This window comes from Fonsecaea erecta (assembly GCF_001651985.1).
Source record: "Fonsecaea erecta strain CBS 125763 chromosome Unknown Scaff8, whole genome shotgun sequence".
NCBI lineage: Eukaryota > Fungi > Ascomycota > Eurotiomycetes > Chaetothyriales > Herpotrichiellaceae > Fonsecaea > Fonsecaea erecta.
In genome coordinates, this window is record NW_017387251.1 from 478718 (window position 1) to 495406 (window position 16689).

General features: G+C 54.0%; 5 protein-coding genes across 5 annotated transcripts; 1 reads left to right on the forward strand and 4 right to left on the reverse strand.

The window, feature by feature from the left end:
- Positions 1 to 904: 904 nt before the first annotated feature.
- Positions 905 to 4750, forward strand: AYL99_08848 (hypothetical protein; the record flags this gene model as incomplete). The annotated part of the gene is made up of 2 exons (XM_018840356.1): positions 905 to 1306; positions 2120 to 4750. 2 exons carry the CDS (start codon positions 905 to 907, stop codon positions 4748 to 4750), a joined length of 3033 nt encoding a protein of 1010 aa, XP_018690103.1.
- Positions 4751 to 6236: 1486 nt separating this feature from the next.
- AYL99_08849 (hypothetical protein) lies at positions 6237 to 6851 on the reverse strand (the record flags this gene model as incomplete). The annotated part of the gene is made up of 2 exons (XM_018840357.1): positions 6237 to 6686; positions 6744 to 6851. The coding sequence occupies 2 exons, from the start codon at positions 6849 to 6851 to the stop codon at positions 6237 to 6239; spliced, it is 558 nt and encodes a 185-aa protein (XP_018690104.1).
- A 581-nt stretch (positions 6852 to 7432) lies between these two features.
- AYL99_08850 (hypothetical protein) lies at positions 7433 to 8868 on the reverse strand (the record flags this gene model as incomplete). Its single annotated transcript, XM_018840358.1, has 4 exons — positions 7433 to 7958; positions 8014 to 8503; positions 8578 to 8599; positions 8659 to 8868. The coding sequence occupies 4 exons, from the start codon at positions 8866 to 8868 to the stop codon at positions 7433 to 7435; spliced, it is 1248 nt and encodes a 415-aa protein (XP_018690105.1).
- A 1892-nt stretch (positions 8869 to 10760) lies between these two features.
- On the reverse strand, positions 10761 to 12481 carry AYL99_08851 (hypothetical protein; the record flags this gene model as incomplete). The annotated part of the gene is made up of 4 exons (XM_018840359.1): positions 10761 to 11038; positions 11096 to 11638; positions 11702 to 12103; positions 12172 to 12481. 4 exons carry the CDS (start codon positions 12479 to 12481, stop codon positions 10761 to 10763), a joined length of 1533 nt encoding a protein of 510 aa, XP_018690106.1.
- A 780-nt stretch (positions 12482 to 13261) lies between these two features.
- Positions 13262 to 15492, reverse strand: AYL99_08852 (hypothetical protein; the record flags this gene model as incomplete). Its single annotated transcript, XM_018840360.1, has 3 exons — positions 13262 to 13265; positions 13734 to 14918; positions 14972 to 15492. The coding sequence occupies 3 exons, from the start codon at positions 15490 to 15492 to the stop codon at positions 13262 to 13264; spliced, it is 1710 nt and encodes a 569-aa protein (XP_018690107.1).
- Positions 15493 to 16689: the final 1197 nt, after the last annotated feature.

The window sequence follows — 16689 nt, forward strand, 5'->3', positions numbered from 1 at the left end:
GCATGGTCGATGTGTACGGGGTACTATTATGTGGTGGGTGAGTGGATGAGGGTGCCGACAGCTCAATTTTGACAAAACCTCCGCCCGTGGGTCGTGCTGAGGCTGGTCCTGTTCAGAGAGAGTGTGTGCAGAGGAGGCTGAGAGGACTGAGAGGACTGAGAGGACTGAGACTGAAGTGAGAGACAGCTGAGCTCACTGCTCACGCTGTTGAAGTGACAGACAGACAGAGGACAGCAGAAGCACACGATGTGATTGAGCCTCAGACTACCTCGTACAAATATCTCCTACCTATCTCTTCCCTTCCACCACTTTGATTCCTTCTACATGCCACCCTCTTCGTCTCCTATCCTTCTTCTTCTTCTCCTTCTCTTCATCTTCTTCTTCACATCCATCTTGTCCACCTCGGCAGTGTCAAGTAATCGCTAATCCTCGCTCCTCCAGAGTCTTCTCGGCTGCACTCCTGGGATCTCTCAGGAGCCAGTCTCACTTGACCATCAACACCATCTGTGCACAGTCAACCACACACAAAGCAGCTGAGGTGAGTAGCTGTAGCCTCTGTTTCCATTGTTCGTGCCTCCTTCCAGCAGTTAGCCTTGAATCTGAGACACGGTCTCAAACAAGAAGCTGCAACTGCTTTGTCTGATCGCTGCCTCACCGGCAAGATACACAACACCACAAACAACAACACTCACAAACTCCATTCCACACTCGATCAAGAATCTCTTCCCCATATATTACCCGTCCATCTCATCCATACCTCTTAAGCCTGTCATCTCACCATCTCGTATTCTTCATTGTGGTCGACCACATCCACATCTTGGTCAGACTCGGGTCTTGTCTTGACTCTCTGCACAGTCCACCTACTGACTTCGCATTCCAACAGTCGACTGCTCTTTGAGTCACCATGTCTGGAGCAGCCCGCAAGCGAGGCGCCGGCCGTGCGACTAGGGGTCAACAGCCGTCGGAAACCTCCTCTCGTCGTGGCGATCGACTTCAAGTGCCAGGCGGCGGCTTCGATGGGCCTGCTTCTCGAGGAACCGCCTCACAGTCTGGTCCCGGCTCTACAGGTCGTGGTGCGGCTTCTGCGGCTTCATCTGCTGCGTCTGGTGCTGGTAGTCCTAGTGTCCCGCAAGAGGCGCCGTCCCAGGGTCCTAGCAGTCGTCGGAGCAGCCAGTCTGGTGGTCAGTCAACGCGAGCTCCTCAAGCTCCTCCTCGGACCGATCCGGCACGAGACAAACCGGCGAGATACACAGATCAGATGCGCAATATCGATCTGCCCGCTTCATTCTACAACATTGATCAGTTGGTAAGTCGTTTTCTCTATTTGACCTTCTGGGTTGTCCACCGTGCTCCGCCCCTTCGTCTTTGTCGAAACATCCACTGCCTTTCCATTGTTGTTTTTCCCTATTCAGGTCTGCCACGCAATGTCACTTTTCCTTTTTGACGTTATTGACCCCTGTCACTCCCACGCACTGCCTGTCTGAATTCACGTTCAGCTTTCAACGCGAATGCCTTCACAGCCTCCACAGCATATTCTCAAGCGTTGCCTACGCATTGTTTGGGGCAGTGACTGCTTTCATTGTGCCTACAATCACTTCACATGAGATGCACCTTGCAGTTCTCGCTCCAGACTATTTATACCCTCGTGTTCCCTCCATCTTGCTCTTCCGAAGCTACACATACACCCACACACATCTCTCCCCCATTCCTTGCAAACATGGCACCTCCATCTTCCAGAGGGCCCGGGTTTGGTGCAGGCAATTCTGTTCCCAGCTCCCCTTCTCGCCAGCCCGGCTACTCTGGTCCCATTTCTCCTTCTTATCAGCAGGGCAGCCCAAGCTACGCCTCCACTCTTCGCCAGCCAGCTCACTCTGGTCTCTTTTCTCCCTCTCGTCAGCCGGGGAACCCAGCTCATCCCTCTCCCCCCCGTCTACAAGGCGGCCAAGTTCATGCCTCCTCATCTCGCCCAGGGGGGAATCCTTCTGTCAACCCAACCCCGCCCGGAACAACAACGGAGATAACATACATCTGCGAGGGAATGGAGCGCTACATGCATCTCTGTCCTGGCATTACTGTGGCACAGCGATCTGATGAGAATCGCGCTGACTCTCCTAAACAGTACAGCCTTCCGACCCAGTACATCAAGCGTCCTGGATTCAACAATACAGGCAAAGTGGTTGGAGCGAATATCAACGCCTTCCACGTTCTCCGTTATCCCAGCGTCAAAGTCTTCCAGTACGATGTAACCATCGGCACTGGTGGGGAGAAGCGAATTGTCAACCGCAAGGTGTGGAATTCACGAGCTCGAAAAAACGCGACTGGCCCACCCGTCCTATACGATGGCAATCGTCTTGCTTGGTCCATGCGTGACTACAATGAGATTCGCCTCATGGTCGATCTCGACCAAGAAGAGGCCCGTCCTTCTCGAAATGGCAAAAACACTTTCCGGCTGAGCATCAAGCGAACCAGAACTCTGGACATCAGTCTCATCCAGCAATACCTGGAGGGTCGTGTGCAGATGAACGAGCTCGTCGCCGAGAGTATCATGTTCTTGGACCATCTGCTCCGAGAGACCCCATCGTCTTCGCCCCAATTCATCTCCATCCGCCGAAGCCTCTTTAGGCGTCAAGGCCAGCGAGCTGATCTCGGCGGTGGTATTGAGGTCTGGCGTGGAGTTTACCAGTCGATGCGTCTTGCTGAAGGCAAGAAGATGATAATCAATGTTGATGTCGCAAATACCTGTTTCTGGAGACCGACCTCTTTGACTTCAGCCATCGTCACCAAGTGGAAAGAGATAAGAGACGTCAACGACATTGCCAACAGAATGGAGCCCTATCAGTCCAACGGCCATCGAGATGAGACCGAGTTCCACAAAACTTTGGAACGAGTCTTCAAGGGGGTTGAGGTGAAGGCCACGTACAAGGGCAATCCATTCCCCGACAAGCAGTGGAAAATCCTTCGATTTGACATCAACAATGCCCTCGAGGAGAAGATCGAATGGAAGGATCCCGTCACCAAGAAACCGACCGGTGAGCTGGTCACGGTGGCCCAGTACTTCAAGCGCAAATACAACATCACCCTGCAGTTCCCGGCGCTGCGACTGGTGGAGATGACACGGAAGGGTGTCAAATACCCCATGGAATTCCTCTTCCTGATGGAGGGCCAACGATATGGCGCCAAGCTGGATGAGATTCAGACGGCGAACATGATCAAGTTTGCGGTCTCCCCCCCCAATGTTCGACTCAATGCCATCAACGAAGGCAGGAGCTGGTTGAATTGGGACAATGATGAATACCTGAGGAACTACGGACTACGTATCAACCAGGTGCCCATCAGAACCATGGCACGTATTCTTCCCGCCCCCGGCATCAAGTTCGGAAATAAGACGGAGCAGGTCGGGACGCGAGGCCGTTGGGATCTGAAAGGAAAGACTTTCCTCGCTCGAAACCCCCAAGAACTCTTCTCTTGGGGTGTTGGCGTCTTCACCACCGGTCGTTCGAGGATTGAGAAGGCCCAGATTGACCAGTTTGTTCTCGATTTCGCCCGCGCTTATCGCAACCATGGGGGACAAGTTGCGAATGCTGCACCATTTGTCACCACTCTGAACCAGGACGTTGGCGCCGCCGTTGCGTTTCTCCATCAATCAACGGGGAACAAGTTCCAGCACCGACCGCAACTCCTGATCTTCTTGGTGTCAGACCGCAACTCTTTCCACTACCTCCGTATCAAGAAATCGTGTGACTGCCGCTTCGGTGTCGTCTCTCAGGTCATGCAAATCTCACAGGTGTTGAAGGGCAACCCTCAGTACTATTCCAACGTCCTGATGAAAGTCAATGCAAAATTGGGCGGTACCACAGCTCAAGCTGTGCCACATCCGAGCAGTGGCTTCAAGTCGTTTTCGGTGCCGACCATGATCATTGGGGCGGACGTCTCGCATGCGTCCCCCGGCAGTCATCAGGCGTCGATGGCGGCCCTGACGGTGTCATACGATCGCTTTGGCGGTCGCTACGCTGCTGCGTGCCAAACCAACGGCCATCGAGTCGAAATGATCTCAGAGGCCAACTGGCAAAACATCTTGGGACCTCTCGTGCAGGGGTGGATTGAAAACGTTGGCGGCAATCGAGTTCCCCAGCAGGTCTACTACATCCGCGATGGTGTGTCCACCAATCAGTTCCAGCAGGTCCTCAATGAAGAAGTGCCCCAGATCAGGAAAGTCATTCAGTCTTGCATGAATGGCCATACGTGGGACGGGAGGGTTACTGTGATCATCGCCAACAAGCGCCATCATATACGCAGCTTTCCCGACAAAGAAGGAGCCGACAACAAAGGCAACCCTCTCCCTGGCATGCTGATTGAGAGAGATGTGACCACTCCCGACGAATTCGATTTCTACCTTTACTCCCACATCGCTTTGCAAGGCACGTCTCGCCCGGTGCACTATTCCGTTCTGCTCGACGAGGCCAAACACCGTCCGGAGGTGATCCAGAACATGATATACGAGCATTGTTATCAATACATGCGCTCGACCACCTCTGTGTCGCTCCATCCGGCGGTGTACTACGCTCACCTGGCATCCAACCGTGCAAAGGCCCACGAAGACTTGCCCGCCACTGCCGGTCCTCAAGGTGGTCCTGGCTACAAGCAAAATGCCAGCAACAGAAGCCCGGACCAGCCTTCTGAGACCGAGGCCAAACCGCTGATGCCTCTTTTCAATGCAAACAAGATCGTCTTCGCCATGTGGTACATTTGAGCTTCGTCTCAAAGCTACCAAGGCCGACAATCCCCGACCTCTAGCGAGTTCAACCCTTACGATGCGGCAACCAATCTTGGATCTGCGTGCATCCGCAATTCCCTTCTCTTGTCCGAGTACGATCGACCCATTTGACGACATTGCCCTCAGTCAAAATATGCGAAAAGTGCTCGGAAGCTTTCAAAGCAGTTGAAGTCTCTGCTTCGGAACAAAAGGCGATGCCCTACTCTCAATGGGCCCTCTCTTGGTGCGACATTGGTTTATGGAGGGGGAAAAAGGAAATTCACAAAAAAAAAGCACTTTCGAACAGGTCTTCTCGTCCACGCCTTTGACGAGGGTGCGCTTGAGTTGACCGGCGATTGTCAACCATTCTACAGCTCGGACGTTGTCCATCTGCTGGCTGCATGGTATCTCATGGTCTAGCTTACACCAATGCAAATCCATTCAATGAATTTTTTCGTTCTATTGCTGTAACATGTGTAGTGTGCCTCGTTCTTCGTTTCTGGCTTCGTTTGAACATGCAGAAGCCACGTTCGATCTTCTTAGTAAGTAACAACGTGTTCGCCTTTCCCATCGTTGCAAGCGCCGATCAGGGAGCACAACGTGGAAGATCTGACGGCGGAGACACACACACACACACACACACACCCATCCGATATCCCTTGGAGCTTAGCCAGTCACCATTTTCCGTGTTACATATGTATGTATGTCTGTATGTATGTATGTACTATGGCCGCCGAAAGATTTGTGTACAAAAGAAGAGACGAGGGATTTTCCCAGTCCGCTCCCTTCCGTTCTTCCCTCTCACCATCCGTCGTCGCATGGCATGTGGCATGAGGCATGAGGCATGAGGATATGAGGATATGAGGGAGGTAGGGACTAGCAACAGAAAAACATGCCAAAAGAGTGGTGGCCAAATCGGTAACCAGGAGACGGGATTCGGGAGACGGTTCCAACAGACTTCAAATTCCCAGATTCGGAACTCAGACTCCAGGAAGGAACAGGCCTCTGCATTCAGTCAACAAAGGGAACCCCCCACCCCTTTCACGTACTCGCTCACGGGGTCCATGGTGCCTGTGGCTTCGTTGTTTGCAGCAAAGGCGACCGGATAGGTTTGAGACAAGCCTAGTGAGCCCAACCAAAGCAAAGCAGAGATGCTTAAAGTGAATGGCGCCCACGATGCATCTGTGGAAGTACGCACACAAATAAGTGTTAGACCATCCTCGAGGGCTCGCTCACACTTGAAGCATAGATGAAACACAATTGGCCAATGCAGACCATCATCCCTACCCTCATTTGCCTCCGTTACACTGACTCCCCAGTCCTACAACCTCCTCTTCCTATTCTCTCTCCCCGTCGGAAGAATCGCATCATGAGCCCTCAAGCGAAGAGCAAAAGGCTGATAACTGCATTCACCTTCACCTCCCTAGAATAACATGGCCGAACGGTCTCTTGCGCGAGGCACTGGCCCTTCGTACAACATGCACTAGATGAAGAAAAGTGGTAACACGCCAAGTCCCAGACCCAAAAACAAAGTGCCAGCACACGCAACAGTAATCTTGAGGCTGGGGGGAAGTTCGATCTGAGAATACCTGATGCCTTGGTAGAGAGTTCGGACAAGCAAGACGATCAACATCAAGAACTGCACGAAAGCCCAGCCCAATGCCTCGTCGTATTGCATGTGTTTGTCGTGAGACGCCATGACAGCCATGCGGATCAGCATGCTGGCATTTGCGGCGAAGTAATTGAGGAAGATGAACTTTTTCACAATGAGCCCTAAGACGGTCCGAATTCTTCGCTGCCATAGAGCCCGCCATAGAGCTCTCTGCAGTCGAGCCCGGTTGACTTCATCGATTTCAAAGCGAACAGTTCGAGCGGCAGTCTCTTGGCCGCCGGCTCCGTCGATCTGACTGAGAGAATATGTGGAGGTACCGATCTGCGCATGGGCATTCAGCAGACTGGATCATGACAGCAACAGTCAGTCCGCTCTTACCAAGGTGATCTCTGAAAGAGGACGGGAGGGTCCTCCAGCTCGACTCGGGTCCAGCTCGTTCTGGCTCGGATCGGGGGAGAGCGACGGGAACCTCGGAGGAGTGGCCATCGTGAGGGCCGAACGTCGAGAATTCGTGACTGAGAGACGGCGCAGCTGGTGAAACGAACGGTGGCCGAGTGTGACGCAGGACGATTTGTGAGGATAGCTGAACAGAGGCTGCAGCCTCCAAACTGCAAAGTGGCAGGTAGTAAGTTGCAGATCAAGTATGAGGCCTTTAGTATGCACAATATCGAATACTTGAACGTCACAAATCAATGCTTCTGATATGAGAGTTGGAAGAATTGAGCCCGAGGGTCGAGGTGAGATACAGGGTTCGGCACACTCAAAACTAAGCGGCTGCTTCCTCACGACGGACGCTCCAAAGGAAGGCAGTCAGTCAATTGAGCACACTGGCACATGAGAAGGCGTAAGCGTCCTGGAAGGCACAGTTCATCTTAGGCTGCCACAGGGGAAACATAAATGGTAGCGTGAGTTTGATCGCTCCTTTCTGCTGATGTGGTTGGTATATGTACACAAATTCTCCAATGTGGAAATTCCAGTGTTGGTACAAGACATGACGTCGTGAAATTCATTGAGCACGTGAGACATTGATGGGTATCTGCTGCAACCCTTGTCGTCGAGGCCCTTTATCATCGGTTGTGGTAGTCGATCACGCCTAGACTTCTTCGCATATCCGCCAAACGGTCGGAGGCTGGCGCAGAGGGACGTGGCGAGTCTCCTCCATTATCGCGCTTCTCAGGATCCTGGATTCGGACTTTCTTGCGACCTCCAGACGTGAATGGGAAGTCCTTGAGGCTCGGGAGCTTGGAGATCTTCTTGCCCGATTTCCCGACGACTTCCTTCTCATTCGTTTGAGGATTGGTAATGGAATCGTGTCGTAAGCGACCCACGGGGCTGCTTCTGGGGCTGTCATCCAAATTCTGCATGGTTTGGAATTGGAGGGGATTCGTATTTAGCGCATCAGAGAATTCCATTTGATCGTCTCCTTCCTTGTAGTCGTTGGGGTCGTCGACCAGGGCAAAACTATGCCTTCTCAATTCTTCCTTGCGCATGCGACGGATGCCGAGACGCTTCAGTTCGGTCTTGAAGTCGTCGAGCATGATGGTGTCGGTGAGGCACTTGAACACGAGACTCAGTTTCCACCACGGGTTGATGCTATACAGCTTCGCGTCAGTCACGGACCACGAACCAAGATGGGAGGGATACGCACCCGTCTGTACTGCCGGTGAAATTGTGGATACTGGCAGCAATGTCGACCGCTGTGAAGATGAGGGCGAGACAGATGGCGGCGAGCAAAATCCCAAATCGAGGAGATCGCTTGATGAGTTCGAAAGCGCCGGTACCGTACACGGAATTGATCACATAAAACAGAGTCAGACAGGTGAAAACCCACCAGGGGTCCCTCATGAGCGGTTCATAGGGGCGGACCCGGACATAGAAGTCGTTGATATTGTTGAAGAAGCGAAAATTGTTCGAGATCTGCCAACAGATGAAGGGCACCGTGAGGGCCAAGGTGCCCAGGTATATCCTCCGTACCCATTTGCCGGTTTCGGGCTTGAACATGCTTCTGGAATCCATGAAGAAGGGTTTGATTTTCATCCAGGCGACAATATTGTGGACGATCCAGGAGATGTACAACAGGGTGGCCGTCGAGGACAGGTACCAACCATATCCTCTGAACCCCATGAAGCAGAATGTGCCTGTGGGAGAGATTAACCCGTCTGCGTCTGTCACCACGCCCCAAGTTCGCTGGGACGGATTCGGCCATGCTTACCATGTGAGAGTGCTGCAAGTTGCTGCAGGAAAGTTGATGTGTCAGCCTCACATACATATCACTACACAAAGGCCAATTTACCTCGACCAAAATCAGCTTGTGCAGAAGAACACCCCTCCTCATATTCGCAATGGTTATGCATGCCATGATGACGAGTGCGCCGACCATGAATCCCTCCGACCAGCCCTCCAGAATGAAGTCCTCGTCCGAGGCGAATGCTCGCCAATCGCCATCTCCCGTGCCAACAGTGCCGCTCCCATTGCGCCGCGAAAGGATTGAAGTTGGAGCCATGTACGTGATCGAGTCAAAGTGGAGAGTCGGTCATGTCTCCGCCATAAGCCATGGAAGGTAAGATTGGACTGCGGCCCGAGATATACGGGAGGAAACTTGGGATTTGGAAGAAGGGTCCTTGCGACGGTGGTGAAGCCTTTCGGCCACCAGATCAGGTCACTGTACGACGCGGTCTCCGGTCGACTGGCCTAATATGCCGTTGGTGGAACACTGGGTGTGGTAGGCGTTGGTTCGGTCGAGTCGCAAACTGAGGGATCTCGCGGCCAGCACGGTTCGTGATGGATAGTAACGGCGATCGAACCTGGTTAGGCGTGTTAGGGGAGGACAGGGTCAGAGACAGGCGTGACAGTTGTACAAATGAACAGGAAATCGTTGGCGTAGTCAGTGAGGACGTCGGCGACGGCGAGAGTGAGCAGCAAGTCGGGGAAGGACAGCTTTTTTCGAGACCCAGCTGTGCGGGCCATGGCCATATGAGAAGAGACGGTCGAGCGGCATGCATACAAACATAGGATGGAGCTTCGCTAAAAGCCGCAGTCGCATGGCATGAATGTTTAGTTAGAGCTGATGTTGGGGCATGAGATCGTCGGGTCACGATGCATGGGGCTGGAGGCGACCTCGAATCAGGGTGGACAGGAGGGACACACACAGCTGGTGACCCAGTGACTTGTGACCAGTGACTCAGTGACTCAGTGACTGGGGACGGGCGACGGGCGACGGCGAAGAGTCGGACAGGCTGGGTGAGGCTGCTAGGCTTTGGTTTCTCGCGGCCCACTGCCGGGGTTTTCAGCCGTGAGCAAAAAGTGGGCAAAAAAGGTGCTAAAAGTAGGTTGGTCGGTGGGCGAGCAGCTCGCCTGACAAATGATGGGGACGGAGACACGTCGATGATCGGCTATTTTTTTTTTCTCTCGCAGGCCACGGAGCATTTGACGCCCGAAAGGCATAATTAATAGAAGGGCTGGTCAATCATAAGATGGCTTGGTTGATGTCCATACCCGACGAGTATTATTAGGTAGCTAGGCTTGGACTTCGAACCCCGCAAAATCCCTTACTGAATCCCCAGGGCGCTGGTCCCTACGGTAGGGAGTCCCGCATCGCACTTGGCAGTCCTGCACGCCTCTGTTAGGCGCCTAGGTACAGTAGGGTAGGTGGTTAGAGCAAGCCAAAGCAGAAGCCATGACGGCATGCAGTAATGGCGCTTACGGGTTCCCCGCAACCCAAGGCTCCTTAGGCTCCTTAGGCTCCTTAGGCTCCTTAGGCTTACCGGGGGCAGAAACAGGTATGACCTAATAAAATTAATAGGTACAGTACTCACCCAGTACTGTACCACCTGTGATGATGACGCAAGGGGGACGCCCGGAATACCACCCACCACCACCTTCTTCTTCCTCCCCGGTTCCAGTCGGTCAAGAACCAGGGGAGGGGATGCACATAACGAGTTAGTCCCAGCATAGTAAGTTACTTATCTACCTAGGTAGGTAGGTAGGCGGGCGAGGCAGACTTCGAGCCCATTCTGTTCTGCCTTGCCTCCATAACATATCACATAGTCTGTACCCGAGTACGTCGAGCAAGCGAGAGGAGACAGTTGTTTTGAGGCTAACGTATCTCTAGGGATTTCAAGACAAGAAGAAAGAACTCGGCCCGTTGAAAAGGGAGAGTCATATGGAATGTAGAAATTGCCTCGAACTGTGACTATTCCGGCTCCTGCTTTATCCCCCCCGTGTTCGACCAAGAATAAAAACCCGATTAAAAATGCCATCCAGCCAGCAGCATGACTGAAGGAGAAGTGTTGTTTCCGCGGGTTGCTAAAGTACATCCCTGATCTCATCGTAGTGAAGTCGTTCATGTCATATAAAATGTGCCCTCTTCCTGTCAGCAACCCCGGCCAGCTCTCTTTATTTCTCGAAAAGCGCGACCTTGGTACCGCCGCCGCTGGCCAGCGTCACCGTCAGCCACTCGCGCCACTCCCTGTCGTCTCGGCTCTCGATCCGGGGGAAAGTCTGGATCAATCTGATGGTGGCATAGGACGCTTCCATCAAGGCGTATTGTTGGCCCACGCAGATGCGAGGCCCGCCATTAAATGGCAAGTACTCCCAGCCGGGGCGGAGAGTCTCCCATCGTTCGGGCTTGAATTCCAGCGCATCGGGCCCGTAGAAGTCCTGACGTCGGTGCACTGTCTCGAGTGTCAGTATCGTCGCGGATCCTTCATGCAGCATGGGGGGAGACTTACTTGACCATGGTGAATATGCCACTACTTCGCCCTTCCGGATCAGCACCGGCGCTTTACCATCCTCTCCTCCACCAAGAGGGAGGATGGTGTCACGGATGGCCTCGCGACTGTTGCCGGGCACCACTGGCATCAGCCGGAGGGACTCGTTCAATGTCCATTTCAGATACTTCATCTCCTTGATCGAGGCGTAGTCGGGCTTCTCGCCGCCGAGCTCATCCACCTCGGCCTTCAACTTGGCCCAAATGTCCGGGCGCTTCGACAAGACATGCCACGTATTGGCCAATAAGCCCGCAGTGGTGTCGCGGCCCGCGAGCAAGATGTTGAGCAATTCCGAACGGAGGGCGTAGGGATCCTGAGTCTGCTGGAGCAACGCGTGAAGGAAGACGTAGCGACTGTTGGGATCCCGCTTCCCGGTCTTCAGCTCCTCCATGGCCTCCTGGATGATTTCGTCCGCAAAGCCGTGGATGATCTTCACGCTCTTCTGCCACTGCGCATCGGGGACATACTCCAGCAGACCTCCGGTGCGGAAGTTTTTCGCACAAGCTACAAAAGTCCATCCATTAGTCACGTTCCACCCTCCCCCCTAAGATGAGCCCGTGCACGCACCTTCAGTGACATAGACAAATGCCTTGACAAACTCGTTGGCTGATTTGGTCTCCAATCCTGGTGCCAGGGTGTTTGTCGATCTGCCAAACAAGAACTCGGTCGCCGAATCCATGGTCAGGCCGAAAAACAAATCCTGCAAGTCGACGGTAGACCCATCGCGCGGGACGGACTCAATAAGATGGGAGACGTGTGCTTCAAACATTTCGAGGTCGGCCACCTGCTGACGGGTGAAGTTGGGTCGGACCATGGCACGAGATCGCTCCCAGGCGGCCCCGTCGTTGGCGAAGATGCCGTGGCCGAAGATGGGGAGGAAGACCTCGCGCCTTCTCTTGCCCAGAGAGTAGTCCTGGAATTTGGTGGACAGGATGGTCTTGACGATCTCGGGTTCGATGGTGGAGATGACTATGCTCCCCGATGAGCCCGCTGTCCAGCCTGCCTGGCAAGGCATACATCGGGAAAAGGATACGTACCAGTGTTTCGGGCCATCTTCACTTTGACAGTGTTTCGACCATTGCTGAAGTTTCTAAGCCGAGTCGCCTCGTGCATGCGACCCTCCCGGCCGGACTTGACCATGTGCTTGATCACGTCCACTCCGAAGAGTTTGCCCATGATGCCTTCATGAGGGTACCACACGACCTCCTCGCACCCATGGTCCCGAACCATTCGGCGCCTACGCGCACCGGTGGTCAATTCATAGTAGATGCGATGGAGGGAATAGGCCACCACCAGAGCGACGAGAAGAACGGGCAGGGAAAGGTGAGGTATGGACATGGCTGCCATGGTTGGACCTTGACGGACGGAGGATGCTGCAAGGATGGGAACAAAAATGGTCAGGGTGGTTTGTTGAATGGATTTAATACAGCGTTTGCCAGATGGGCTGTGCCTCCAAATGGGAGGGCTAGTGGGCGTAGGAGCCTCAACCGAAACAAGAAAAGGTAGGGCGATCCGGGTGGGTGTCGAATGGATGCAACGCAATTGATAGTCAGCCGGGCAGTCGCTATGTCTCAGCTACACGCTCCTCTGGTAGCAGTTCGATCCGACCTGAGTGACAGACAGATTGTGGATGACGAGGGCGAGCTTGGTTATGTATCACCCCAAAAGGTTCAACGTATGTGAGCGGTGGCCCAGTTGCGAAAGGGCCGATCCTGCTGATCAAATTGCAAACCCCCAAAACGGGTCAAGGTCAGTTAGGCGTCGACACCGAAGCCTGCACCCTTGACTCGGATTGGCGTCAGCCCCGGGAGGGTGAGCATTGTCTTTTTGTGTTGGACCACACGAGCGAGCTTGACGGAGGTTGCACCAGAAAGGAGTTTAAAGCAGAATAAGAATACGAGGAATAAAGCGATTGACTGGAGCCTACAAGTGAGAAGCTGCCGAGGCAAGTGGCAGGCTTTGACAGTCCTCGTAAGACCAAGCAAGACCAAGACCGAGACCGAGACCGAAGACACGAAGGCAGAGACGAACCCGATATGATCGATCGCCCTCCATACATACCAAAGCCAATCAGCCCCGTTATGAACACCACACATAACAGAATTGTGTCGACTTTGCCTACACAACTCAACTCTCGCAACTGGCACCCCCGGTGGTGACCCAAGCGGCGTCAGCAAATCATCCACAGGCAGCAACTGGTCAATGTCCCCGACGGTGCAATTGGTTCTCCCATTCTCCCGTCGGAGCGGTGATGATGGTCATCATGACGATGATGACGCCGGCGATAACACAGTCCGATCGAGAGGGAGGCCTTGACGCCCAGACAGACATGCTGAGTCCAGAACACACAACCACAACCACAATCACCTCCGTAGCCTTGCCCTCCATTCCATATGTGTCCCAGGAAATCAAGAAATCGGAAATCACAGTTTGACAGATGCGAACCTCTGTCACCCTGGTAGGTGCCTGGCATCGTCGTCCAAACTATTCCCTCCCCTGACGACCTTGCTCGCGACCTCCATCACTCTTCCCCCGGCCACGATGCCCTCCTCTCGCCCCAACATTGCCGCTGCCTCTTCCTCGACCTTTCCCTCCGTACCGGCCACCCCCGCTGCCACTGCCTCCGCCTTTGCCTTTGCCGCCAACTTTGAAATCAATCTTCTTGAGTGGACGCTCGACCGTCTCGAGCCCATCAAGCCCTAACTCGGCCCTCCGTTCCGAGCTCACTTTCCATGGCTGGAATATTTCCTGCGCATCCTCCAGACCCCGCAGCTCCTCTACCCAAGCCTTGCAATACTCACCGTGGGGGTCATAGTCACAGCCTTGTTTGATGGGGTTGAACACTCGGGCTTCCCCTCGAGGGTCGTTCCCCACGCCAGCCACGTATTGCCAGTTGCCCCAGTTGGAGCTGACGTCGTAGTCGGTCAGCATGCATTCGTACCACTCCGCCCCCAACTTCCAGTTGATGCCCAAGTGCTTCGCCAGGAAGCTCGCCACATTTTGTCGAGCTCGGTTGCTGGTGTAGCCTGTGAGGTAGAGTTCCCGTTGACTGGCATCGATGAACGATGTCCCTGTCGCCCCGCGCAGAAATCTGTCCAGCCTTTCGGCGACCTCCGGGCCGCTCCCTTTGCTGCCGGGTGTCTTCCACGGGTACGAGTGGTCGTTCCGGAACCCCTCGAGTCGAAACAATCGATATCGAAATTTCCGCGTAGAGAGCCTCATGTAGTCCCGCCACAAGAGCTCAAAGCGCACAGCAGCAGTGCCTGCGTTCTCACCTTTCCCAAATCCTTCTGTGCCTTGAAAGCGCTCATCCTGACCATCCTCGAACTCAAGGAGTTGCGAATGAATTTGTCGCGCGGTGATGCACCCGAACGCCAGCCAAGCAGAAAGTTTGGTCGAGAAGTCTGTTCCTAACAAGCCGTTGCGCGTATCTTTGTATCTGTTCATGGCGCCAGTTTTGACGAGAACCTCGATGCGCTTCAGGCCTTCCGTGGTGCCCCCTCGGAAAGGATGGGCAGAAGCCACTCCCGAAGACGGGAAAAGGGGTGGCTTGGAGAGAGGAGGGCTGGCCATCAGCGGTTTCATCAGCCTCGACTCCAATCCCTCGAACGTGTCAGGTATCGTGAAGGGGTGAGTCTGCAAGGGTACGAAAGTTGGCAGTGGCGGCAAAGCTGGTGGCGGAGAGAGCGTTTTGCGTGGCGCGGTTCTTAATGGCTCGACCGACTTCCGGTAGCTCGTGAAGACATCTGGGAGATCAGAAGCTTTATCAAACGGCAAATCTCGGCTACGACAGGTCAGTCCAGCGAAACATCCCAGTTGTTGGTCATGTGTCCTCACTCATCAATGAAGTATTTCTCGTCCAGCCATAATCTGAAACTTGCCCCGAACTTCTCAGCAGCTGTTCGCACATCTCGCTCTTCTCGTTTCTCTTCCACGCCTTCCTCCCCGGTCATCCATACCGCCGAAACGGACACTGCCTCTGCCTGACGGAACTGATCCAGAATGTCTTCGACGACCCGGCCCAAAAGGCCGACGCGGACAAAGAGACCACTACCTACACCTTCGAGCTGAGATTTCAGATCCCAGATAGACTCGGCGAGGAATTTGGCTCTGTGAGGGCCACATCGCCAGAACTTTCCCACCTCTGAGCGTGCCTCGGGGAAAGGTGACTTGGAGCCAATTTCCGAGAGAAATCCAGAGACCTCGACCTGCTGGGCGGGGAAAACATACACCGGGAGAACGTGAGTGAACGGCTTTTCCGCCTGTTGGTAAAGTTGGTGTATTTCGTGGAAAATAGGATTATCTGGAAGTCGGAGGTCTCGTCGTAGTAAGTATATCAGCACACGGGAGGCGGTCATTGGGCCAGCTGCAATGCCGAGGACTCTCGTCTTCTACCCAATACCGGACTGTAGGCTGAAAGAAGCTGGAATGGTAGCGTTGTAACCTCCAAATTCCCAAAAGGTGCACGGACGGGCGAAAAGAAGCCGTAGAAGCTTTCTCGCCGAAGAGCTTCACTTATAGGCCGAGCAGTTGATCTACGGAAGAGTCTTGAGAGAACACAGAGTCCATGGGGAGGGCGAAACTCGCAGACAAAACACAGACTGACAGAAGTAGCTGCCAGTGACAAGTCAATGATCCTGGCTAATCAGCTGTCGACAAATGGCAAAGCAGGGACCTCCCCGGCGGTGGATTCGATCGACCAGGGTGGAATAGAGCTCGAGAATCGGCGGGCTGATGGGCGGGGACCAATGGTACAGGAGGAACATGCCTCACAAGATTAATTCTGGCGGATGTAGGATGCGGTCCAGGATAAGTTATCATGAAATCATTGGGAAAGCCTCGAGAGAGCGGAGCCCAACAGGGTGAAATCTGAGAACCAGGCCTGAACCTTGGAGAAGCTTGGAATGAACGGAAAGCTGCACATGGTCCGGAGAGCGTTGGCAATGTGTCAAAATGTAGGGCGACGGACGGATTGGTGGAAGGGCCGATTTGTGGCTGAAGCAGGACAGAGGCAGCAGTGCACGCATCATGGCGTGACGCGAGAGGAGGATAGGTTTGGAAACAAGGTTCGATCTGAGGTCGGAGGAGTCGATCTGCAAGATCGATATGTGGAGCTTTCAGAGTGGTACGAGGTAGCGCCGATCGATCGGGGGACACACGGCTGACTTGTCTTCTATACTAGCCAAAACGTGGACTTCCAGGGCGGCGGGGTATGTGTTTGCAGAACCTGGCCGCTGGGAGTTTGACGTACGATGTCAGAGTCACAACCGAGCAGAGGCAGCAAAGAGGGCGTGAACGACAAGCTGATTTGAGCAGGAATTCGCCTAAAGCTGCAAGGTAAACTTTGTGCTGCAGCAAATGACACTAGGACAAAGCCTGCACTTGGCGGCATCTGGATGGTTGGCATGAGCATGCACATTGGAATCCGTCTTTGAGTCAAGATGGCCTGTTGGTGCTCGGTACCGCCATGGTGGCTGGACTGGACCTCACCTTGCACAACCCCTGCTCGAGTCCATACAGGGGAGAAAAGAGGAGGGGCGTGTGTCCAAGGTGAG